The sequence below is a fragment of the Lagopus leucura genome, unplaced genomic scaffold (genome assembly GCF_019238085.1).
Source record: "Lagopus leucura isolate 7727_CA_CO unplaced genomic scaffold, USGS_WTPT01 Super-Scaffold_100001, whole genome shotgun sequence".
In the NCBI taxonomy this organism is placed as follows: Eukaryota; Metazoa; Chordata; class Aves; order Galliformes; family Phasianidae; genus Lagopus; species Lagopus leucura.
Genome location: NW_024962262.1, coordinates 93,899,131 through 93,924,229, shown reverse-complemented (window position 1 = coordinate 93,924,229; position 25,099 = coordinate 93,899,131). Strand labels below are relative to the sequence as shown.

The following is a 25,099-nucleotide window of genomic DNA, read 5'->3' as shown; positions in this document are numbered from 1 at the left end:
CAAAGAAATATACAGCCACACTAGATATTCCAAAGACAGATTATTCATACAAGCGTGGGCAGATTTCTTATTCTCAATTTATTTCCTGGATGATACCCCAACCAAAAGTAAGATGTATGTTCTCAACTCAGCTGAGTAACAGATACTTGCAATATAGCCCTTAGTAAGTAAAATAGAAAGTTTAACCTCAAAAAGAGATTAAATTATATGGAGAATTTTTTTTGTGCGTGTGTTTTTTTAGGAATAAAAAGGATTCACTCATGAAAAAGATGACTGCCACTATCTCTATAGTAGTGATGCTTGGAATCACCTGGATGATTGGCTACCTCATGCTAATAAGACATGAGGAAATGAATCTTTTTTTCAGCTATATGTTCTGCATTTTTAATGCTACACAGGTAAAGTATCTGGCAATTCTGAGACTAACAATTTAGACATTGGAAAAAAAAACAAACAACAAACATCTCTGATACATTTGTTGAATGAATGGTGGTAGAGTGGAGGACCTGGTGGAACACAGATTCAGAACTTTTTTTTAGGCAGGGGTGCTATGCTTCTGGTCTCCAAAGCAATGTGATATTCAGAGTGTATATCAGGTAAAAACTTCCTTGTCAGCTGTGGAAAAGCATCCCAGGAAAGTAACTAGAGATTTATGCCTTCAGAACTTTCACAGATTCTGAATAAAAGCCTACAGGAAAGCATCTACCTTGTTTTCCCCCAGGAGCAACACAGACCTTAAGAATTCTTGGCTTTGTACTCATATAAGGCATATTAAGTACATGAAATAGTGGATACTTCATTAATATATTAGTAAATATTTTCTGCAAAACAGCTAACTGGACATATGTGACAATTCCCACAGTTCCTTCACCCCTAAATCTAAAGTTGTTCACTGTCTTGATTTACTGAAAACTGAGACTCTGCATACCAGTGGGGATCAGATCTGCAAACTCTCCCTGCAAGAAGTTCCTGATACAATTATTACTATACTAACGGATACAGTGATTTTTTTGACATTTTTAACATGGGTAGATAGCAATAGGACAAGAGGGAATGGTTTTAAACTAAAGGAGGGAAAAATTTAGATTAGATGTCAAAAGGAAGTTTTTCACAGAGAGGGTGGTGAGGTGCTGGAACAGGCTGCCAAGAGAGGTTCTGAATGCCCCATCCCTGGAGATGTTCCAGTCCAGGTTGGACGGAGCCTTGGACAATGTGATCAAGTACTTGGTCTAGTGTTTGACAACCCTGCCTGTGGCAGGTGAGTTGGAAATTGATGATCCTTGAGGTCCCTTCCAATCCAAACCATTCTATGACTCTGTGATTACATCATTCTGTGATTTAAAACTGAAATCACGAACAGAGACAGAATACAAATCTGTTTCAAAGAATTAGGGTTTTGTTTGTTTGTTTTCCCTCCTTCCCCTTCAGGATTCTCTTGAGAACTCAGAACAGAAATTTTGCAGTCCTGCTTTGCCTCCACATATGTCTGCTGAAAACGACGATAGGGTACACCAGTCACATTTATTGCTTAAGAGTCAGGCAAATCTTACATTCATTCCATTCATTAGAAGACATATTAACTAATTCACTATGAATTCACTATAGGAGTAATTCACAATGTGCAAATGAGGTAACTATAGCTGCAATTTCGTAGTAACATGAAACCATTGTCCCAGTTAAAGAAATAATTGTATTTCAAAATATTAATGTCATTGTTAATGGTTGCTGAAAACTATTTTGTAGATATTTTTTTCAGGTCAAAAAATACCACCTAATGTCTTCTAGTTTTATCAATGAAACATCAATGATGTGCTTCTTCTTTTTTTTTTTTTTTTCCCCATAGGGACTTCAGATTTGTATTCTGTACACTTTCAGATCACCAATCTTCAAGAAAAAAGTTTCTGAAGTGTTTTCTGTTTTGAGGGTATCAGGGATACAAATTTATCTGCATTCAGAAATTTAGCATGTTTCAAAATCACAGCCTGCAAAGCATTCCCAAGGAATTTTCAGGTAATCTGAAATTTCTACAGAAAATATTTCCTTGTCCACTCTCCCTAATGGCTGTTAGAAACTTGTAAATATATTAAATATAATTCTGCTTTTTTTTTTTTTTTCGTGGCTTGCTTTATGTAGATTTCACTGGTATCTTGAATGACAAACATACTGTTCCAACTGCAGGTAGCTTGGAATAGATCTTAAGACAAGAACAGTAGGAGCAAAAAGCAGAACTCCATGTGTGTTATTGTGCAGAGGTAACACAATGGTACATCTTGATACCACTTGCACTGCAGGCAACAGAGGAAGGTCTTTGAAAGGAGGCTATTATAGATTTGTGTTACAGTACAGACATACACAAATTGCTCTGTTTATGTCTTTTTCATTTCTCAGACCAGTTCAACATGTTTACCTAGCCTATGTAACATAGTTCTTCTCTTCCTTTTGTAAGAACAATTTTAATTTAATAAAAAAATTAATCTACCTTTACCAGAAGGTAAATCAAATGCACATTTCTTACTGATTCTGAGTCCAAACTATATGCACTACCTCCATAAAATGTTGAATTTACAACTGCTTTTACAGAAGAAAATCTGTATCTTAGAATATTTTAAAATTTTGCAACAAGAACTTCTTCAATTTAAATACTAGTTAGATAAAATATTCTGTTTTCCTATGAGAAAATAAAAGTAATTAAAAAGAAAAAAAGTTAAGCACTTGAAGAAACAAGCTAGAAAAGAAATTCTTTATAAATATATAACCTAGGTCCTATTCACATCACCCCAGCATTTGCCTACGTTAGGACACCTGTTCCCTTTTGGATGTATACAGGTATTGCTAGATACTAGCTGGGGTACTTCAGCCAGCATTCAGCCACACTCTGGCTTTTGGCTGCACCTTTCTTTCTGCCTGTCTGTCCTTTGGTGTCATGGGGAGCTTGGCAGAGGAATAAGCAGCTCTTCTCCCTTTGTGACCTTGAGCAAAGTTCTAAAGCCCACTGTAGAGGGCTCTTGCCTAACAAACGGGAGTAAATGTTCTGACAATCTCATTCTCTTCTGTGTGAAGAAAAAAAAGCCTGAGAAATGTAGACAGGTAATTTTAAAAAACGTTATCACTTTTTTCAAATATATTTGTATGCTTTGCTATCTCTGGTTTAAAAAAAAATAAAAAATGAACACCATGTTTGAAAACATCAGGTTTTCATAACCTGCTTGAACAAGCATGGCCAGCTTCCCCCATTAATAAGCCTCCAAAAGAGCCAGCTATCAGATACAAGGCTGAAGTTCATCACCATTGCTCCAGAAAGCCAAAGGTCAGTAAACCTTATCTAGGAAAGGAAAGGTAATCGATACTTTTTTTTTTTTTCTTTTGCACTGGTTACGTATGTTTCAGGTTGCATATATATACTTACAAATCCAATTTGTAATGCCTGCCTTTGCGGATTCCTTCAACTTCGTTAAAGAAAAAGTATTTTAGAAATTATTACATGGTTTAGGAAGGATGATCTTAGATCATGCTGTCAAAAGCAGCTGGATACTGTAAAGGTGGCTGCTTCAAAGAGTAATGACACTTTCTTGTCTGTGATTTTTTTTCCCCCACAAAAATTGTTCTCCAAATCCCATTTAATTTTGAACACAGAACTTTTAAAAAGCTTAATAAATGTGTTATTTTAATATTATACAAAAAAGAAAAGCAAAAAAAAAAACAAAAACCCACAGAAAACAAACAAACAAAAAAACCAAACACACAAAAATTACAACTGAAGAATATACAGTATTGGATTGACAATACTAACTAACTAACCACATCAAACATACTGTTTTGAATGTTTTCTGATACTAGCAAAACACTCTAGAGCAAGTACTGAGGATGTTAGAACAAACAGAAAACATTTTCAGCATTAAAAATACTGAAAATTATAAACATTATTATTATTATTTTTTCTCATCCAGGGAATCTTAATTGCAGAACTGAAGCAAAGCAAAATTTAGACTTTTCAGGTTATATGCTTGATTCTTGTAGGCTCAATAGTTCGACTCTTATCTATACATGTGGAATATATTAATCTTAATGTGGTGAACTTTGGTATTCTTTGTGATATGTGTGCTTTCAGTTCAGGAAGTTTCTCCTTGTTAAAACAGGGAAAAATCTCCTGTGTTATCAAAGGAATGTTTTGGAGGAGGATTGAATAGAACAAGAGGGAATGGTCTTAAAGTGAGACAGGGGAGGTTTAGGTTAGCTATCAGGAGGAAGTTTTTCACAGAGGTGGTGACGCACTGAACAGGTTGCCCATGCTGACAGCCAGACACTGCAAGTGTTCTGTTGGGCCTTCAGCTTCAGAGCAGACATCCTAATGGTGGACACTAACTTGTGCTTTCCTAACATATTTATCTTTAAGGCATTCTTTTCTGGTGAAAAGGTGGTGACGCACTGAACAGGCTGCCCAAGGAGGCTGTGGATGCCCCATCCCTGGAGGCATTCAAGGCCAGGCTGGATGTGGCTCTGGGCAGCCTGGTCTGGTGGTTGGTGACCCTGCACATAGCAGGGGGGTTGAAACCAGATGATCATTGTGGTCCTTTTCAACCCAGGCCATTCTATGATTCTATGAATTGTCTGGTATTGTCTTTTATTTGTAATGGACAGAAAAGTCCTGTCTTCCAGGCCTCTTTCTTATGTTTTTAAAACTGAAGAGATGATACATATTTCTTTACATTGAAATGGCCAAATTATTCCTATTTTTCTCATACTTATCTACCAGGCCTCTTGTATCACTCCATTATCTTGCTCTATCTTTCTTTGCCTACACACAAAGTGACCAGCAGTGATGGACCCCATTAACTTCAGATGCATTTTCCCAAGGGATCTTGTCAACTATATCCTTCAGCAGCCTCAAGTCCGTTCTCCCCACATCCATGGTTGAAGTTTCACTGGCAGTTTTCCTCTTGCCACCAAAGATTTGTAACTCAACTACTTCATGCTCACTATGGCCAAGATGGCTACCAGTCACCCCTTCAAGGCAACAATTTCAGAGGAGAAAGCATGGCCTTAAGTTGCACCAGGGGAAGTTCAGGTTGAATATTAGGATAGATTTATTCTCGGAAAGAGTGGTGAGGCATTGGCACGGGCTGCCAGGGAGTTGATGGAATCACCACGCCTGGAAGTGTTCATGTGCTGTGCAGATGTTGCATTGAGGGACATGTTTAGTGGGCATGGTGGGGCTGAGCTGACGGTTGGACAAGATGGACTAAGAGGTCTTCTCCCACCTTAATGATTCTGAGTTATTTGTGGAGGCGCAGGCTCTCCATCGATGGTGGCTCTGTGCCACAAGCAGGGTGGCGCTTCACAACTGATTTTCCATCCCAGCAGTGCCATCCTACATGCGTCAAAGCCATTCTGCTCTGGCTGAACCACCATTTCCCATCATTATGGCTACAGTTGGACCTGCTCTTCATCTCAGGTCCGCAGCAGCTCTTAGAATCATAGAATGTCTTGGGTTGAAAACGATCACAATGATCAGCTAGTTCAACCCCCTGCTACGTGCAGAGTCGCCAACCACCAGATCAGACTGTTCAGAACCACATCCAGCCCGGCCTTGAATGCCAGAGACCGAGCCACCTCACCAGAATCGTCCCCTCCCTCTCCCCGCGTGGCGGCGGCCACGGCGACCAGCTCGGCGCATGTGTGCTGTGGCCCTGGGCGGCCCGGTGGCCCTAGTGCGCATGCGGACGCAGCGCGCAGGCCCGGCAGCGGCAGCGCTCCGGCCGCCCCTTCTCTCCTCTGCCACGTACGGGTGGCTGTGGTCGAGTCCGGGCTCGGAACGCGTCTGGGCCTCCACCGCCGGGACCACGCGGGAGCCAGAGTAAGAGAGCGGGCTCACCCGCTTCCTTTCCCCTCGTCGCCCCGGGGCCAGCCGCTGCGGGGCGGGTGAGGGCGGCGGCAGGGGCGTCGGGCCGGGGGGCTCCGGGGCTCCGCGGCTCCGCGGCTCCGCGGCCCCTGACAGAGGGGCTGGGAGACCCCTCGCGTCCCCCCGGCCGTGCCTCAGGGAGGCCCCGGCCCGCGCTTAGCCGCGGCGGCTGGTTCCTCCGCTCCGCTGCTTCCTCCGGGCCTGCCTCGCTGCGGCTGGGGAGCGGTGATCCATCTAGCTGTGTCACGTTGTGGGAGGGAGGCCGGAACGCTGTGCGATTCTGTGCTTGAAACGTTTCGGGTCGTTCTCTGCGACGGCTGTAAGCAGGTGCAGTGTTGGGGATCTCCTTTCTTTCACCCCAAGCCGAGCACTTGGGGAGAACACTTGGGGAAGAAAAAAAAAAAAAAAAAAAAGTTAAAAAAAAGTGCATTTTAGTGTTTTCCTGTTATCTTTTCCTATTCTTCGCTAGACTTGCAGTGTATTTCTGTGCGTGATGTCAGTGAGTAAGACAGTGTAATCGTATAAGTATGTTGTAGCAGCAAGCACAGATACGAGTGATGCATTCCAAAGGCTCACAGTTGCTCAGGTGTGTCCCCTGAAACGTGGCTGCAGAATGACTGATGAGGTTCTGTTCTTACTATTGTCAGTTTCGAACTGCACCGTAATGCTAAGGAAGCCAAATCTGTGCCCAGCTGTGATGTTTAAGCTGTGTGAGGTGCAAGCCTAAGTGAATTCTTAATCCACTTGTAGATGCATTTTCTGCATTTGTTCAGGGCGTTAAATTGTACTTGAAGCTGCAGCGAGATCAGAGCAAGAGTGGCCCCATCTCTGTGTGTTACTCCTTTCCCAAAGTGGGCGTGAGGAGTCAGAAAAGCAGTGTTGTCTTGTTCACCTGCCTGGTGTGTCACCACAGCCTTACCATCTCCCTGTTAGTGAGCCCAGCCTTCTGCAGAGGTGGATATTTCATACTATGGAGGAGGGAGGGGAGCAGTCACCAGCCTGAAGGACTGGGGAAGGCCTTTGTCCATTCTCCTGGGCTTGCTTGTGCTGTGTGTCAGCCCTATGCTCTTCATGTCTGTCTGTTGCAGCTTTCCCAAGCTGAGCAGGAAGAAGAGAGCTGGGAAGACCACTTTCATAGGGGTGAGAAGATCACACTTTTCCCCACTGTTTACCATAAAATTGTCTAAAACTCAAATCATGAGAGATTAACCATGTGTGTATGAGACAGAGGAGAGTATAGAGTACCCCTAACATAAAATTATAGAATCACTCAGGTTGGAAAAGACGTTCAAGATCATCAAGTCCAACCACAACCTAGCCATACTACCCTAACTCTAACAACCCTCCACTAAATCATGTCCCTGAGCACCACATCCAAATGGTTTTTAAACGCATCCAGGGATGGTGACTCAACCACCTCCCTGGGGAGCCTATTCCAGTGCTTAACAGCCCGTTCTGTAAAGAAGTTCCTGATATCCAGCCTGAACTTGGCCTGGCACAACTTGAGGCCATTTTCCCTCATCTTGTCACCAGTGAGAAGAGACCAACCCTGCTCTTGCTGTAAGCACCTTTCAGGTATATTGGAAGAGAGCAATAAGATCTCCCTTCAGCCTCCTCTTCCCCAGACTAAACAGCCCCAGTTCCTTCAGTCTCTCCTCGTAGGGCATATTCTCCAGCCCTTCACAAGCCTTATTGCCTGTTTTTGAACCTGAAACAGTTGGGAGGGAATTATGTTTTCATTGAGTTAGTTTGTATGGTAAATCACCATCTTTTGGCTCTGGACGATGAGCATGTGTAATAAGAGATGGGCTGCATGAATGTCAGGGAGCTCACTGCATTCTTTTCAGTGGAAAAAACAGACTTTTAAATTGGATTGGGCGTAGATAGTATTTTTATGCACTGTTTCTGACTGTAATGTAAAATTGCCCAGTTTGGTGGTTCTGCTTGTGGGAATGTGTTACTGCTGGTAGGTGTCTGTCCTGGTGCTGCCTGGAGGACGTACCACTTAGTGCTACAGAGGCTCCAGAAATGGATTTCTAGGTTTTTATAGTGCTAAATCAGTGTAAGTTTATCTTAGATTTAAGTAATTAATGAAACTTCACCTGGGGTTTTAAGTTGGAGGCCATATAAGCATTTTAAGCCATATGAGCCATATGAGCATTTTAAGACCAGTGGGGAAGATCACTATCCTTCTAAAAAAGGAACACGTTGCTCTTACATGCAGTTAAAAATTTAGAAAAACAAACACCGTTCTTTCCTCAATTATGAAATTAAAACTCTTGTTCAAGATCCGTTTTAGTTGAACCTCAGTCTGCACCATACTCAGAAGTGTAAATGTGATTGTTACATATGATAAAGTAATGGATTTTTGTAACTGGGGACATTTGTTAAAATGTTTTAGAGTGGAAGTGTTTAAGGAAGTTTGACAGTAAATAAAGCTTTTTTAATTTTTTTCTGATGCAGCTTCCTGTTTTCTGCCACTGACAGTGCATGGCGGCTTATCCTAACTCTGTCCTGAAGTGAGGTGGGAAATTTGACCAATAACCAGCATCAGTAAAACAGACAAGGTAACCTATTGCTAAGTGCGTGTTTAGTAAAAAACATGAAAGAAGACCTGGGTATGGATGCTATTTAGTGTTTTATGCTAATTTTGTTCTAAAAAGCCTTCTGCAAATAAACCTTTTAAAACCAACTTCTGCTGAAACAAAGTAGAACTGAAACAGAGTTGATGTTCCTGTAGTCAAGACTTGTAAAATGTGTATAATGCATTAGCAGATTTTAACACTGTTATGAACTTCACCATTTCATCACTGTCTCTGCAGCTACCTGGCTGTACATGTGTCTGTGCATGTGTCTATGCATGTGAATAAAAGGTCCCTTTTCTCTGCAGTTAGACTGAATTTCTCTTTATCCACCTGCCTCTTATTCTCTTAAGAGAATGAGTTTTGTTCAGTAGGTGCTTGTCTCTGCTCAGCACCACACAGCTGCTGTGGTGAGAGTGGGGAGAGAATCAGAAAGGAAAGTGTGAGGACTTGTGATTTGAGATAAAGACATTCTGCTAGGTAAAACAAAAGCCACACACACAGACAAAGTAAAGCAAGAAATTAATTTGCTACTTCCTGCTTCATTAGCAGGCAAATGCTCAGCCACTTCAAAGAAAGCAGGGCTCATCACATGTAACAGTTAATTGGGAAGATGAACACCATCATTCCAAATATTCCCACTCCCCAGCTTTTTTCCTTTCTTTCAGCTTTTATTGCTGAGCACAACATCCCTTTTGGCCAGGTTGGGTCCGATGTCCAGAGCAAGCTACTAAAATGTTGGTATGCTTTCAGTGTTATTCTCATCCTAAATCCAAAGCACATCACTGTAGCAGCTAGAAGAAAATTAACTATTTCAGCTGAAACCAGAACAGTATTTTCTCTTTATTCTGTATCAACTATGTTGTTCTCTGTTCACATACTTGGCAACGTGACCCAGTTAATGAATACCATCTTTCCCGTATTTTAATATACATACACACACATCATTCCCTTAGTCTATGGGACATCCATCTTAAATGTACCTTGTGTTCCTTTTGTCCATGACTTCAGGTTCCATCTGCCATAACAGTCTTTCAGGACAGGAGAATGTATGGTGGTGAATGCTGGAGCTGTTTCTGACTGTGCTTATTTATCTCTGTCACTGCTGCACTTTGCTCAGTTCCATCAAAATGTATTAATCTTGGTGACATCACATACAGTATTATGTAGCAAGTAACATAACGCATTTTAAATTATTATCTGTTCTCACTGAACATAAGATTCCCCTTTAGGTACACACCAAACATCTCCATCCTTCTGTATTACCCACTAAGTGCACTTAGTCCTTGACTGAAAGCAGTCCTGTGAATGGACTTGCCTTCATCTGAGGGAAGGATAACCATGGCTGTCTGGCCCAGGATGGTTTTCATCCTAGTGCACTAGAAGGATTTTATTTCCTTATACAGTGTGTGGGAGTTTTAACTGGGAAGGGCCAGCTTGATTGATAGATCCCTTTTGCTAAACGTATGCCTCAGTGTTTGAATGTGCCAACACCCATTGCTGTTAGTGCAGTCTTTAATAGCTCATTGTTTCATTTGATTTTCCTGGAGGCTGGTGCCAGGTAGGGGGTGTGATGTACCCACTCAGTGTCATGCTCTTTGGCTCAGGTGTCTGTGAGATGGTTTTGGAAAGGAGTCCTGTTGTCTGACTCAGTTCCTGCTGGAGTACCATGTTGCCACAAGACTTGCTTTTCGAGGCGCAGGGTAGTGTTTTGGGCAGTGGCATGTGGCACACGATATGTTTCCAGATATCTAGTTGCTTCCACCATTGTAAGCGCGTGACGCTTGCTGTGGCTGCTTCAATCCTAGCAACCTGCTGATTGTTTTTGTTTTCTTCAAGTACATCTATCAAAGGCATGTACGTGACATGCTTTTACAACTATGTTCTCTACCTGATTAGCAGTATCTTTCCACAGTGCAGCAGCCCAGATAGGTTTGCCTCTGTACTGCCAGCTGTTCTGCTTCCACGGCTGTAACCATCCCCACAGGGTATTTGCCACCATCCATGAGACAGTGTAGAAGTAGAATGCCGGCCACTTTTCTCACTTGGTAATATCTAAAGCTAGCTAGATGGTTTTCACTTCTGTAAATTCAACTTCTTCAGCAGTTTCTGTTACCTGTTACACAGGACTCCATACGGCTGACTTCCACCTCTGATGCTTTCCCACACTAAGACATCAGTGAACAGGACATACTGCTTCTCATGAGGCTTGTTGTCTTGTTTGTGTGGTTCCTTCTACAGTACCTCCTTTAACGCACATAAAGGGTCTCAACAGTTTGAAGACATATCCATTACAATCTCCATCCTGTGTCCTTTTTCACCAGGCCATAGGATTTAACACTGAAGTGAACTCATATCCTTTCCCTTGCTCCAGCCTGGGCTTGTCCAGTAGATAGAGGTCTACCTATTGTGTCATGGACATATCTATGCCTGAAGGTGCTTCAAGGTTTGCCTCTTCTGATGTGAGCTTTGTAGTGGGCCAAAGCCTCTTCAGAGGTATACCTGCTGCAGCATGGACTTACCCACAGCTCTAGTTACTTACCTTCCCTGTCATGGCCTTTTCATTGATCGTGGTCCCTTCAGACACCACTGTATCACGATCTCATCCACAGCCGCAAATGCTTTGAAGTATTCTGGCATGGCTTTGTCTGCAGACACAGGCACTGCAGGGTGTACTTAACACAGGCTTCTGCTTGCCTTGAGGTGTGCTTGCTCCAGAGTGGACATTCCCATGGCCCTCGACATTTCAGGGCACATTCTCCTGTGCAGGCTGATGCAGAGGTCGCAGTTCCTCAGTCTTGAGTTCAGCCTGAAGTCGCAGCCTATCCAGTAGAGCAGCATGGGGACAACAGTGATGCCTTTGCGTCTTCCAGCCCAGGTTCATGAGCATGGTTGTTTCCAGAATGTTCTCAGACACAGTAAAGCAAGATGATAAGGAGTAGACCAGATGTCAGAAGCAAAAGCAGCCATTAAGAAGTGCTGGACTCTGAAATACAGTTAGGCAAATAATCCCTGTGAAAGAGCACGGGAGCCTGTCACTTCACAGAATCACAGCACTTAGCAGCTAAACAGCTGTAATGTGTATAAATTTAGTCCAGTGCACTCATCACACTCATATGTTGTGGAACCTTTGTTCCCTAGGTTGGGTCCCAAAAAGATTGTTGTAGTTTAACCATGAGAGGCAGCTAAGTACCACATAGCCATTTGCTTATCTTCCCCAAGTGGGATGGGGGAGAGAATCACAAATGAAAAAGTATGAAACCTCATAGGTTGTGATAAAGACAGATAAAGTCATGTGCGAAGCAAACAAGGAATTCATTTACTACCTCCCATCAGCAGGGAGGTGGGTGTTAAGTAACCTAATAGTTAAGCTAGCCTAACCATAGTAGAGCTGAGCTCACCACACATGAAGGTTTCTTGGGAAGACAAATGCCTTCCCTCCAAACATACCCCTTTTCTGAGTGCAACACCATGCAGTTTGGGACGTACATCCCTTTGGCCAAGCTGGATCAGCTATCCTGCCTGTGTCCCCTCCAGCTACCTGTGCTTTGCCCGTGAGCTCAGAATGCATGTGATCTACTTCGTTGTTTGAGAAACTGGTGCATTGTACAATGTGTTTGAGAGAGGTTTTCTAGGTGGTTCAATAGGTTTTCTTTTTTAGAGCACGGAAAGCATCTGAACTGTCATCAGACACATTTAAGTTGTTAGCAATTTAGTTCTCTAAAGTATGTTTTTAATGTTTTTGTTGTTAATAGGTCTGGAGGTGACAAAGAATCCACCATGAATGGACAGCTGGACTTAAGTGGGAAGCTGATCATAAAAGCTCAGCTTGGTGAAGACATTAGGAGAATTCCTATCCATAATGAGGATATCACCTATGATGAGTTAGTATTAATGATGCAAAGAGTTTTTAGAGGAAAACTTCTGAGCAACGATGAAGTCACAATAAAATATAAAGATGAAGGTAAGGTTTAATTACTGCTGTTGCGGTGTAATTACTACTGTTGCTCTGATACCATTTATCCAGAAATCACACAGAACTGAAACTGTGCAACTCGCCTTTACAAAGTTTTCTAAAATACTGTTGGCAAATGTGTATGATTTCTCTTAAAATGATTTGATTCAATTAGTAGAATCTATCTTTTGTGGTTATGCTGTATTACCATAGTATTTCTGCCAGTGTTTCTGGAATATCTACAATCTACAAGTTCATTCTTCTGCTGATGCTGTTTCAGATTTCTCTGCTAGTTACATATTGAACCAGCTTTTTTGTGTGGTAGGGTGGATTTGAAGGGTGAAAGTTGAATTAGCACACATGGTTTAACACAAGCTCTCTTTAGACTTAAAAAAATGACTTTTATGCAGTACTTTCACAGTATGCAAGATGCATTGTTTGAGATGTATGGAGTGATTGTTGTGGTCCTGAGGGTTTTTTCATCTTGGAATGTCAGTGTGGAAGAGAGGGCAGAGGGGATAGTATTCGTGATGTGTAAATAAAAGTGTTGTGTTCCTGCAGGTTCATTCTTTCTTAATGGCTTTAGCACTGTCTGTGGGACCTAAAATGTAAAGTAACCTTTGTTCGTATGTCTCTACTCTTGAATGACTCAGAGACAGTTTTTCACTTTTATAAAGGTTTGAGAGTGACTACTTCTCATAAAAAATGATATGCAGTTATGAGCTTTTTTGGGGATCTTGGCCTGTATTAGGAGGAAGCTGTGTGGATTTGCAGTAGTTTTGTTTCTCGTCTTATCATGTATTATTTTTCCTTTCTGGAATGGGAAAGGTAAAAGAAAGTGGGTGAATTCTTTCTCATGAGGTTAGAGCATCTTATCCCTTTTTTGTGTTCTTGCTGTTGTTTAGGTATAATTCTCTGTTTTTATGTATGTCTCTGTTGCTTTTTTCAGTTTTGAAAAAATAACAGTGTGTACTGAAGCCCTGTAATTGCAGTTTCATTCTTCAATTGTCTGTAACAGCCTAGACACCTCCTACCATTAATTTTTGCTTATTCTGTCTCAGAATATACTGCTTCTCCACTGTGATATCGAGGTTGTGTGTTGCACTCGATTGTAAGTGTCCAGCCTTTCAGCTTGCATGGGTCACACTGAGTGAAGAGGAATCATCTAGGGCTGCATATATGTAGGTTACTCTGAAAGTAAGGCCTCCTATTAATTCCATAGAAACCTAAGGGAGGAGCTCCTTGAGAGCAGCCCTGCAAAGAAGGGCTTGGGGGTCTGAGTGGACGAGAAGCTGGACATGAGCCGGGAAGTGCGTGCTTGCAGCCCAGAAGGCCAGCTGTGTTCTGGGCTGCGTTAAAAAAGGGTTGGCCAGCAGGGAGCGGGAGGTGATTGTCCCCCTCTACTTGGCTCTTCCAAGGCCCCATCTGCAGCACTGCGTCCAGGCCTGGGGCCTCCAGTACAGGAAGGACGTGGAGCTCTTGGAGTGGGTCCAGAGGAGGGCCACTAAGATGATCAGAGGGCTGGAGCACCTCTCCTATGAGAGGAGGTTGTGGGAACTGGGATTGTTCAGCTTGGAGAAGAGAAGGCTCTGTGGAGACTTCATTGTGGCCTTCCAGTACTTGAAGGGAGTTCATAAACAGGAGGGGGAACAGCTGTTTACAGGGGTAGATAGTGATAGGACAAGGGGGAATGGTTTTAAACTCAGACTGGAGGTTTAGCTTAGATATTACATGGAAGTTTTTCACACAGAGGTGGCGACGCACTGAACAGGTTGCCCAAGGAGGCTGTGGATGCCCCATCCCTGGAGGCATTCAAGGCCAGGCTGGAAGTGGCTCTGGGCAGCCTGGTCTGCTGGTTGGTGACCCTGCACATAGAAGGGGGGTTGAAACTACATGGTCATTGTGGTCCTTCTTAATCCAGGCCATTCTGTGATATGATTCTATGAAAGAGCACAATAATACTATTTGATAGAACAAATTCTCAGCTACAAAACACTATTTTTCAACACAGTCACCATTATAAGCTATACATTTTCATCAGCCGTGTTTGAGGGAAGAGTTAGTAGAATGGGGTTCAGTTTGATTGCTGTATGAGGTCAGTGGTATTCTTCCTTTTGTTTTAGCTGGGCTAAGGTCATTATTTAAGTCTGCTTCAATCATGAGGAAGATTGAAATATATCCAGTCCAGCTGCTTCAGTGTTCCTTACCCTCCAAACCTGGAGGACCACTTGTCTCTGTCTCGTTAACCACAGTAGGCCATCTTCTGAAGCCACTCATAATTCTGCCTTAACTTCTGTGTATAATTTTTTTGCACACTGGTCCTGGCATTAAAATGGTATGTTTTTGTGTTTTGCAAAAATCTAACTTGCTGCTTTGTTGTGATGATGCTTCTAAGAAATATTTTTGAGGACTTCATTTTTCTTGGAAAGAGTTCCTCGTTCTGTAAATATTTCTTTTGACCCAACTTACTGCAATGCCCTTTAAATCAACAGTAAGTGTTTCTAATTGATTGTAGCTCAGGAAGCACAGAACTAAGTCTTCCTTAGTAACCACAGAGCAAAACCTCTGGTTTTTGCTTCTGTATCTTCAGTTTTCTCTTCATACACATAATGGGGTATGGTAAGTGATAATGTTAATTGGTAGCCTCTTTTCTAGTAGCTTTGGAATCAAATAGGGAATGTCATTATATAGAAATAGAGTAACACTTCTGCCCCAACATTAAGTTCAGTAGTGAATAGGCCTTGCTTTAATGTAACTTTTTAAATATTCTTTTCAGATGGAGATCTTATAACAATTTTTGATAGCTCAGATCTTTCCTTTGCAATTCAGTGCAGCAGGATACTCAAGCTGACGTTGTTTGGTAAGTGTATGAGGTGGTTCGTACCTTTTTTTAAAAATAATCTTTATTAAAATTCTGGCAGAGTGGTTTTAAACTGAGACAGGGGAGGTTTAGGTTAGATATTAGGAGGAAGGTTTACACACGGGGTGGTGATGCACTGAACAGGTTGCCCAAGGAGGCTGTGGATGCCCCATCCCTGGAGGCATTCAGGGCCAGGCTGGATGTGGCTCTGGGCAGCCTGGGCTGCTGGTTGGTGACCCTGCACATAGCAGGGGGATGAAACCAGATGATCATTTCAACCCAGGCCATTCTATGATTCATTCTGTTGTTCTATGATTTTTGGTTTATATCACGTTGGAAGAAATCAATGAATTACAAACAGTGGATTAATATATGACATCTGTTTTCTTTCTTGCTCTTTCACATGATATCTGAATTTGCAGAAACTGATTCTGTCTCAGTTTTCATAACATGGCTTATATTAACTGGCATACAAAAACAAAGGGTCAGTTGTTTTGCTGTAATATTATTTTCCATGTTATCTTCCACTGTAGCCTTTGTGTAGGGGGGTTTTCTTCACAGGCATATGAGAAACTTTGATGGTAAACTTGCAGTGTTGCTAGGACACTATTAAAAATAATGTCAAATGCTTCTAATATAATAGATTTTAATGTTTATCCTTTTGCCTTTGATAAAATAATTCTTTGTTTTCAGGTTGCTTTTGATAATTTTGCACAGTTCCACAGAATAGCAGGCAGATTTTAACTGGAAGGCTGACCCTGTTCTCGAGGTGCAAGAGTGTTGTGTGTGCTACCTTAGTTCTAAAAGCACAGCCTAAGGGAAGACAGATTTCCACAACCAGATATGGTATTTGTATTGTTCAGGGTATAGTCATGGAAACTGAGTAAGTAATGCAGAAACTTGCTGCAAGATTTACTCTGTAGTTCTGGCTCTCAGTAGTGTCAGGCTAAAATGAGATTATATAAAGGAACAGTTAGCTCTAGAGTGTGTTTAGCCTGTGTTTACTCACTGTGTGACACTCCGAATTTCACAAGGTAGGATGATTCTGAAGTTGGGAATGCTGAGTTGGTTTTCTTTCAATTTTAAACTGAATATCAACACATTATTACAGTTGTAAATGTATGTAATTGCTGTTTTGCAGTTAACGGACAGCCGAGACCCCTAGAATCCAATCAGGTGAAATACCTGCGTCGAGAGCTGATAGAACTTCGCAATAAAGTCAATCGCTTACTGGACTGTTTAGAGCCACCCACTGAACCAGGGGTTTCCACCAACCTGCCTGAAAGTGGTAGGCAGCCTGGCAAAGACTTTTGGGTTTGGTTTGCAGGGACGCGTGCTGTTTAACAGAGTGAAAGATAAGGTTTCAAGTACTGGTTGTGATCATTCTTGATCTTTGCTCAATTTGTAATGCTTCAGTTATTTCAGAGGCAGAATCTGCCTCAGGTTATTTAAAGTAAAGCAGTAAGTTAACTTAGAAATAACAGCTCCAAGTATGATTTTTGTTGTCACGTATGTAAACGCTGTAACGAATGCTTGTGAGTTGGGACAGCTTTTTGACAGGGCTTCCAGCTAAATTAATAGTATGTTGTTGCTGAAGAGGGACGATCTTGCTCCCAGCTGAGCACTCCCACTGCTTACTTTGGGCTAGCTCTGGTGCTTATCTTGTCATGTTGCTAAGCAGGTTTGAGTCACTAGAACAGTAAAAGGCTAATTCAGCAAAAATTATATTCACTTCTTTTGCCAGGTTAGGAAATTGAATCCAGACATTTTGAGCTCAGACCAGCATCAGAGCTGTCTCAGGGTAAGCAGCACAAGGGTGCAGAATAGGGGTGGGAAAGGATTATGGGGGAGGGGGCGAAATGGGGGAGGAACACATATTCTCCCAGTTTTGAGACAGTGATCTCCTAGTATAGAAGAAGAATAATGGAATACAGAATTCCAAGTAAAGTGGTAAACTAGTAGCTCCAGCCTTTCTCTTAAGAAACATGGCTTTTGTCACTTTAACAGGAAAACCTTCAAAAATCCAAGCCCTGTTCTACAACATAAGCAGTGACTAATTTTGGTGGAGTACTGGGAATTTGGGCTATAAACTGTTTGGAAGAAGGTTAGCGTGATAATCACAGAGTGCAAACAGCCACTTTAAACTCTACCTGTACTGTTTGTTTCTCAGTGAAAATGGAGCCCCATAGAAGATAAGGGGCTTCAGAGGGAATGGGTTCTGCAGGGATATGAGCTTCATCCATCAACGTGGGGAGTGGAACTGGGGAGGAGGGGAACAGAACAAGATCTACAGTTCATGAAACAATATAATAAATTGGAAGCTGTTCTGTAACTGTTCTTAATTTAGAATTCTCAGTTGGCAAATCATACCAGAACAGTGTGTTGTAGCGGGAACCTTTGAACTTCAGACTGAAGAGATTTGATGCTCCAGTGTCAGTGCATCCTTCACTATGCAATGAGACCTCAGCTTTGTGGTTCATCATTTTCAGCTACAGCACTCATTAATCACATTGTTCTAACATAAGCCTTTCAGCAGGTTGTTTTGTTTTTTTTGAGTTTTTGAGAATTCAAACCAGGGCATTTTGTTTCGTAGATGCTGTGGATGGTAGGGAAGAAAAGCCTGCTGCTGCTGACTCTAATGTTAAGCCATCCACTCAAGTTATAGCAGCAAGCATGTCTGCATTCGATCCACTAAAGAATCAGGATGAAATCAGCAAGAATGTCATGTCAGCATTTGGCTTGACAGATGATCAGGTGTCAGGTAAGAATACGTCTTACGAAAAAGAAAGCAAAGCCTGTTAATAAATGATTACCTAAAGCTTGATTTGCAATAGAGCATTTGTTTTTTAGATGTATTAAGCTGCATTCTGTATTGACTATTCCTTTTCAGAATTCTAAAATGTGTGATCCATCAAGGTATTGTAAACAGGCTCGCTAAGTTCTGTATACAAAGTGCCAAAATGTTGCTGTTGGTTGTAGCTTGCTGTTGTAGCTTGGAGTAAAAAATAGTTCATTTTTTTTTGTTTCAACTAATTAAAGCTAGTACTAAAATAGCTAATGTACAGTAACTTAATTGGTAACTGCCAGTGATGGAAGAATGGGACCCACTGCTTGGCCTTAAGGATCCATCTTGTGGTTCAGCATAGGTTCTCAGCTTGTGTTCTGCTCCTTGGGTCAATCAGGATGGTTTATATAACCCCATATTTTCTCTTTTGCATTTCAGAAGTAAGCAGTGACAATGTTTTTTAATCTTAGCAGAAAGGAGTCACTTACTTGTCAGAATGATGAATTGCTCTTGGAGAACTGCATGATTAGTACCAGTATGACTAAGAGGAGAAAACAAAACATTTAAATGCAGTTTATATGAAACTGAATACAGTCAGCTTAAGACAAGATAACTGGAATTTTAAAAGAAATTAAGGATATAACAGGAATGTGATGCAGAATATAGAGAAATGACTTTGTAAAGGATTTTCTTGACTGACAAAATTTAGTATGACATTGTTACCTGAAAAACCTACTCTTAACAGGATTTGCCATGTTCACTTTAGACCAGTGTGGTCTTTATATGATTTCATATGGTCTTGAGCAATCTCTTCCTGCATGTAGTATTTTTGGGGATGTTACAGCATAGTTATTTCACATGCTTGGTAAAGATTTGATGGTACTTGAAAACTTACAGTGAACTAATTCTGAGTGATCAACTGTTATATGAGACTGTGAAGTATAACTGGCTGAAAATATGAGCTGATTTTTAAAGGAGTGATTTTCTGTTTGGGTACAAAGCTTCACTGTCAGTTAATGCTTTCATCGTAGCATCAGTGGTACTTTAAGATGTGTGTATCTCCATAATTCTTTTGATAGAGTGAACTGATTTGGCTATGCTTTGAATGCACAAAGGACTTCATAAAGGACCATTTAAGCAGGATATTGAGATATCACATTCCTACATGTGTAACTGCAGGATTGTTGCTTTAAAGCCAAAATCAGAAGTGGGCAGCTTCAATTCACTTTGCCCCTAGTAAGGGTAATGTGGAAATGCAAATATATGCTTGTTGCATGCTTAAATACAATTATCTTACAGTAGTGAATTTGCAGAAAGCCTAATAATCTTGTTTAACTCTGTGCATGTATTTGAAAGTAGCTTATCATGCGTTGTACTCATAAACCTAAGAGCTGGAAAGATTTGGGTTTAAGTTCCCTTGTTTCTAACAAAGTGTTTTAACTGTAGTATGCCATGCCTGTTCACGTGCCTATTTCACACCTTCTCATTAACTTAAATAAAAACTGAATTCCCTGTCTCCATGCTTTTTTTGGGTGCTGCTCAGTAGCTGGAATACTTTCACAGTTCTCCAAGCAAACAATTGCTTTCAGACTGACACCGGCTGTATCCTGTGTGGGTCTGCAAATCTAAGACATCTCTTAGAGGTGTTCTGTTCACATGCTGTGTGACTGTTGGTAAAACGTTTCATTGCCTGGGCCTGTGAGCCACAGCAAAACATGACAGCATTTGAATAATTTCCTGCAGCTTTGCACCTTCGTTCAGGGTGCAGAAGAGTGAGGTACGTTAGGTGTGCGTTCTGTCCAAATGCAGCAAGCCTTTGGAGCCTAAGTGCAGGGTGAGTGCCTGAAGCTGCAGAAACAGTGTTGTTATGGAGGGCTTTATCCACAAAGCGAAAGAGCACGAAATTTGAGTGACTTTGATTTGAGAGAGGTGGGGAATTTCCTCCCCCATATATTTTTAAAATAGACTTGAGATATGCAAATACATACTTCCAAAGGTAAATCTACGGAAAACTGGAAGAAATATTAAAAACTTTGCAAGGGTGTGGGCTTGCTATTCAAACTCCCTCTTCATTTATTTTAATGCATTTTGTTCTCTCTTCTCTAGGCCCACCCAGTGCCCCTGCAGAAGAACGATCGGGAACACCAGACAGCATCGCTTCCTCCTCTTCTGCAGCTCACCCCCCTGGCGTGCAGCCCCAGCAGGCACCGTACCCGGGAGCACAGCAACAGACAGGTCAGCAGGTGGAAGGTGAGGTGTGCCTTCTCTGCTGTTTGACATGAGTGCTGCTGCCTGAATCTATGTGCTCTGTACCTGCGGTTTCTAATTAGCAGGCCCAAAGTCAATACACAGCTACAAATACCCACCAGGCAGTGTTGTTTTCCCATGTGTCATTCAACATACAATCGGCAGGTGGAGCAGTAGCTCCATTTGAAAGGGTAGCGATGTAACTTGGGGAGTATCAATATTCTGTTCATGTTTTCTAAGAGCACTGAGCTTTCAGACCTGCTTAGTTCTAGACACAGCTGTGGCATGACTTGCTTTGCTGCTTGTACCTCCATAGCAACTATGTTATAAAGATATTTCTCTATTTTGATGCAGAAACAAGTTAAAACACTCAACTACTTTCTTTACTGATTTAACAGACAGGCATAAGAGACATTGGTGACAGTGACCACAGTGTCCACAGTCATTTGAAATCCCTTCCTGGTGGTTAGCAGTAACATTGTGACCGAACAGAGTATTTGAGCAACCCATAGTTAGGTCTGTGCATGAAAGCTGTTGGTTGAAGTGGAACAGCTTGTTTATGCTGCTTTCAGCTTGTTTTGCTTATTTCTCTCATACTACTTAAGGGATATAAATGACAAAGAAGTCATCTTTGTGGCTTAAAGCTATAATAATGATTCAGTGTCTCATATATATACAATCTTTAAAAAATTTTCTTAAAACTCAGGATTTTTAAAAATGGCATTAGGTATGATGTTATTATTGGTTACTAGTTATTTTTCTTTGTGAAGGTCATTAAATCTCTGTGCTGATACTACTGAGTGGCCCAATCAAGTTTCAAGCATTCACCAGTTTGAATTTATTCAGCACAACAAAGAAGTGTATTATGTACTTTGCATTCTCTTCAGTCCTTCTGCTCAGCACTCTTCATCTCGTAACAGTTGTATATCAAATAAAGTTTTGAAGGGCTAGTAGGAATGTAAAACACTTTTGCTTTGAGCTGCAGTTAACACAGAGTTAAAAGGAAAAGAGGACTCCTGCTGAAGCGGCACGTACGGGGATGTGGGAGGACTTGGAGGAGAGCTCCCTTTACTGTCTTAGTGCAATTCAGACGATAGGGTTTGCAGTGCTATTTATACAGCCTGTTGGTCTTTGCAGAATGACTGATGGTACAGTAACACTTTATAGTAGTGAAGTCTCTGAGTCTGGTCCAGTTCAGCTAAGCTTTGGTTTGGCAGATAATTAGTTTTGTTCTTTGTGCATGTTATTCAAACGAGAAACAGCAGAAGCAGAAAACCTAAGCAGGGCCCATAGGTTAAGTCAAAACAAATATTCTGCCTCTGCTTGCCAAGAAAATTAACAAAGTAAATTTAGGAAAAATCAGCATTGAATTAGAATACCCAACCTTAAGAATGTACAGTTTTATTTCAGTTTTAGGGCTGTACCCCTGGGACTCTTAAGAAAACCTGGCTTACAGCAAGTCACATGTTAAGAGATGGAGGACTTGTCTAGAAAATGTGGTCAGAATGAATAATGTACCACTGCTACAATACTTTGTACAGAAATAGTCTTTAAAAACTATTATAAACAGACAAAGGGGACATGTTTAACTTCTGAAGTACTTTAATTTACAGTGTAAGTTCTGGAGAAGTTAGCAAGCCATGTAAAGATTCCTTCTCTGTTACACAGCAGTGTAGTTCTAATTAAGGTATATGGCTCTTGGCATCCCCTGAAATAGTGGCCCCCACATCAAATTAGGACTGTTTGTTCTGTCTTCAGAATGGCATGGCTCAGAAACTAAAATCTGTGATTTGTGCATGTTATTTCTGCAACTCAGACTGCTAGGATGTCGTGCATCTGATCTTTGTTATACAGCTCAGGTACCAGCTCTCAACCAACAGAGTTCTCTGTCCCCAGGCCAGATGTACCAGCAGTACCAGCAGCCGGGTTACCCTGCCCAGCAGCCACAGGCGCAGCCCCAGCAGCAGTACGGTGTGCAGTACCCAGGTAAGCAGCTCCTGCAAACTGTGGTGTGGCTGGGGGATGTCTCCATTGGTGCCCGGGCCTCTGAGCTGTGGATCCTGAATGTATGGGGCAGCTCAGGGTGCTGAGTATCTCAAACACCTGCGCTTCTGAGGGAAATGGGCACAATTCAAAAATGACCAGTTAGCAAATGATGTCAGTGTGTGTTTCTACTAGAGTTGCACTTCTGGTATTTCATTTCTACGCACCTGTCAGAAGAATGCACTGGTAGAAAAGTAGGTGAAATAAAGCGTGAGCAGTCTTTAGGGTTGAGGTCTGCATCTTGGCATTCTAGCAAAGATGCCTCAACTTACAGATGCCTCAACTAAAGGAGCTACTGCTTTTGACAGGAGACCATATTTAGTGCATTAGTGGTGTGTCTGCAGATATAAAACTCTAGGTTTTGTGTGTCTCCAAAATAAACTTGACTTCAGAATTTCTAGTTATTTGCTTCAGCAGAGGCTGGCATTTCATAATAGATAGCGTGTGCTACAGTACAAAGATGAATGTACATCTCCAATTGCTTATGGCTTTTAGAAGAAGACAGAAAGCATTTGTCATGTCGGAGTTTAACCAAGATTGTTTAAAACAAGCAAAGACTTCCATACTGTTAAGTAACTCAGAAAACAGCCTGCATCACTGTTTTTTTTTCCCCCCACAATATATACAGTGGAAGTGCATCAGATTTGATGTAGATGAGAACAGTTGTGTGGCTTATGAAAAAATTCCTGTGTTTATCTTGGATAAGAATCCTAGAAAACTTGGAATGGAGGGTTTGTGCATCATCCCTTGTTCCTGTGCTCTGTGTAGTTAGACATCCATGACAGACTGCCACCAGTCTGGTTCCTTCTGCTGAAGTTAGGCTTAAAGAAGTTTCCATCTATGCTAATCATTTAAACATCTAAACTGTTATTTTACTGCAGAAGTTCCTGCAGTACCTATAGTTCAAAATGAGTTCTGTGTCCCCAGTTCTTAGAATGTCTCCATTAAGAAACCATTATCGCCAGAAATTATATGGAGTTCCTTGTGTTTCCCAAAACCCATTTCACCGTTAATCAGATCGGTCAGGAGCGGTCTCATTGTGAGGACCTTTTGACAGCTGCCATTGAAAAGTTTTGCTTGGAAGTGGTTATTCATCTGCTTGTTGCTGTTGTGCCCATGAGGATTACCTCCAGAACCCCCATCTCACAGTGCAGGATCCGTTCCCACTCTGCCCAGTAGCTCTGCTAGACAAGAAGATTTGCTCATGGTAGTGAACACGCAGCCTTACAAGGTTTGTTTCATGAGTAAATTTTAATCCCAGTTTCCAGGTGAGTTCAAAATATACTGCAGTGCATTCTTCGAGCCTTACTCTTTCTGTTCAGGGCTGTGCACTTTCAATAACTTGTGTGTCTGGTGTTTAATGCTGACAGGATTCCAGTCAATGGAGAGGTTTCATTGCGAGTAGCTGCAGGTGTGTTTCGTGATGGATAAAAGTAGCTATTTCTTCATGAAGGGAATTAATGTTATTTTAAAGTCTTCAACGAGAGAAATACTTTTTGGAAGGTGGTTTTTTATGTAGAAACACCAAGTTGGGACGTGTTTCAGTGGGAGTTTTGTATTCAAGTATTCTGCTCTGCACAATTTTATATTGAACTTTAGCCTGCTTCTGAAGAACTGAAAGCATCTACAATATAACCAACACACTGACTTAAGTGCACTGACTGTGTTTTCATAACAGTTTGGTTTTGTTTTTTGGGGGTGGAAAAGGCTACATTTTTACCTTGTCTGTCAAGAAAGATTTTTTTACTTTTAATGTGATGTGATGGTAAACTGCTGTTTGTCTGTCTTTTAAATTTCTTGTTGGCTGTGGGAATACCAGGCTGTGTTTACGTGACAGCAGGAGAACTCGCAGTTCTTTACGTTTGCTTGTCTGTGCTTATCGTGCTACATCTGCCGTCATCGCGGTCACTGTGCATGTGCCCTCGGTGTCACGCCATGCCTTACCCATGTCTCTCCTCCCACAGCCGGCTACAGCCCGCAGCAGGCCGCCTCTCAGCCGGCGCAGCAGTTCCCAGCCTACAGCCAGCAACCGGCCCCAGCCGCCGCCTTTCCAGGGCAGGGCCAGGCCCAGCAGCTGCCGGCACAGCAGCCTCAGCAGTACCCGGCAGGCAGCTTCCCCCCACAGCCCTACACCACGCAGGCCTCGCAGCCGGCTCCATACAGCGGCCCACCTGGCGCCCAGGCAGCGCCCGGCACATTCCAGCCACGGCCCGGCTTCACCCCGCCACCTGGCAGCACCATGACGCCACCACCCACCGGGCCCAACCCGTACGCCCGCACCCGGCCGCCTTTTGGGCCCCAGGGCTACGCGCAGCCCGGGCCTGGCTACCGGTAAGGGCCGAGTGCCCGATGCTGGCTGCTGCGGCCTGACAGCTGTCCCCACTCAGATCTGGAGCTGTCCTGAGGCAGAAGAGTCGCCGTAAGTGTTCATTAGTTCTGCGGGGGGAGGGAAGGAGCGACCGAGCCGTTCATGCTTTGAATTGTATCCGCTTCCTAGTTTAATTTGGGGCTGGGGTGGTTTGGGAACACTACCTACGTGTCTGTCAAGTGATCGATTGACATCCTAGCTTGCCTCGTTTGAAGGATATTAAAATGCTAGCTGGAAGTTTAGCCCACTAATAACATGATTTACTAAATTAGATTAATTTGGAGGTAAAAACTAGATATGATGTATTATAAATTGTAATGCTCACATGGAAAGCTAATAAAAAAAACCCTGAATCTGTTA

The 25,099-nt window shown here is 42.2% G+C and overlaps 2 protein-coding genes across 6 annotated transcripts in view; both read left to right on the top strand.

The window, feature by feature from the left end:
- ADGRG7 (adhesion G protein-coupled receptor G7) overlaps positions 1-2,068 on the top strand; it is a 26,648-nt gene extending 24,580 nt beyond the window's left edge. Inside the window, 2 exon segments of the mRNA XM_042866830.1 lie at positions 242-398; positions 1,844-2,068. Of these exon segments, the coding sequence (XP_042722764.1) occupies positions 242-398; positions 1,844-2,068 (382 nt within the window).
- TFG (trafficking from ER to golgi regulator) lies at positions 1,941-25,099 on the top strand. 5 transcript variants are annotated; one of them, XM_042866854.1, is made up of 10 exons: positions 5,723-5,854; positions 6,988-7,039; positions 8,363-8,466; positions 12,237-12,445; positions 15,213-15,296; positions 16,438-16,584; positions 17,890-18,057; positions 20,188-20,331; positions 22,225-22,314; positions 24,336-25,099. In XM_042866854.1, exons 4-10 carry the CDS (start codon positions 12,262-12,264, stop codon positions 24,704-24,706), a joined length of 1,188 nt encoding a protein of 395 aa, XP_042722788.1. In that variant the 5' UTR covers positions 5,723-5,854; positions 6,988-7,039; positions 8,363-8,466; positions 12,237-12,261; the 3' UTR covers positions 24,707-25,099. The 5 variants fall into 5 exon arrangements, with proteins under 5 accessions (XP_042722789.1, XP_042722791.1, XP_042722788.1 ...); XM_042866855.1 differs by lacking the exons at positions 5,723-5,854; positions 6,988-7,039 and adding an exon at positions 1,941-2,010; XM_042866857.1 differs by lacking the exon at positions 6,988-7,039 and having other exon boundaries at positions 5,722-5,854; positions 20,188-20,316.

Coding starts and splice junctions, on each gene's coding strand:
- TFG (XM_042866855.1), top strand. CDS start 12,262: ATGAATGGACAGCTGGACTTAAGTGGGAAGCTGATCATAAAAGCTCAG. Junction 18,058..20,187: donor GACAGATGATCAGGTGTCAG/GTAAGAATACGT, acceptor TCTCTTCTCTAG/GCCCACCCAGTGCCCCTGCA. Junction 22,315..24,335: donor GTACGGTGTGCAGTACCCAG/GTAAGCAGCTCC, acceptor CTCCTCCCACAG/CCGGCTACAGCCCGCAGCAG.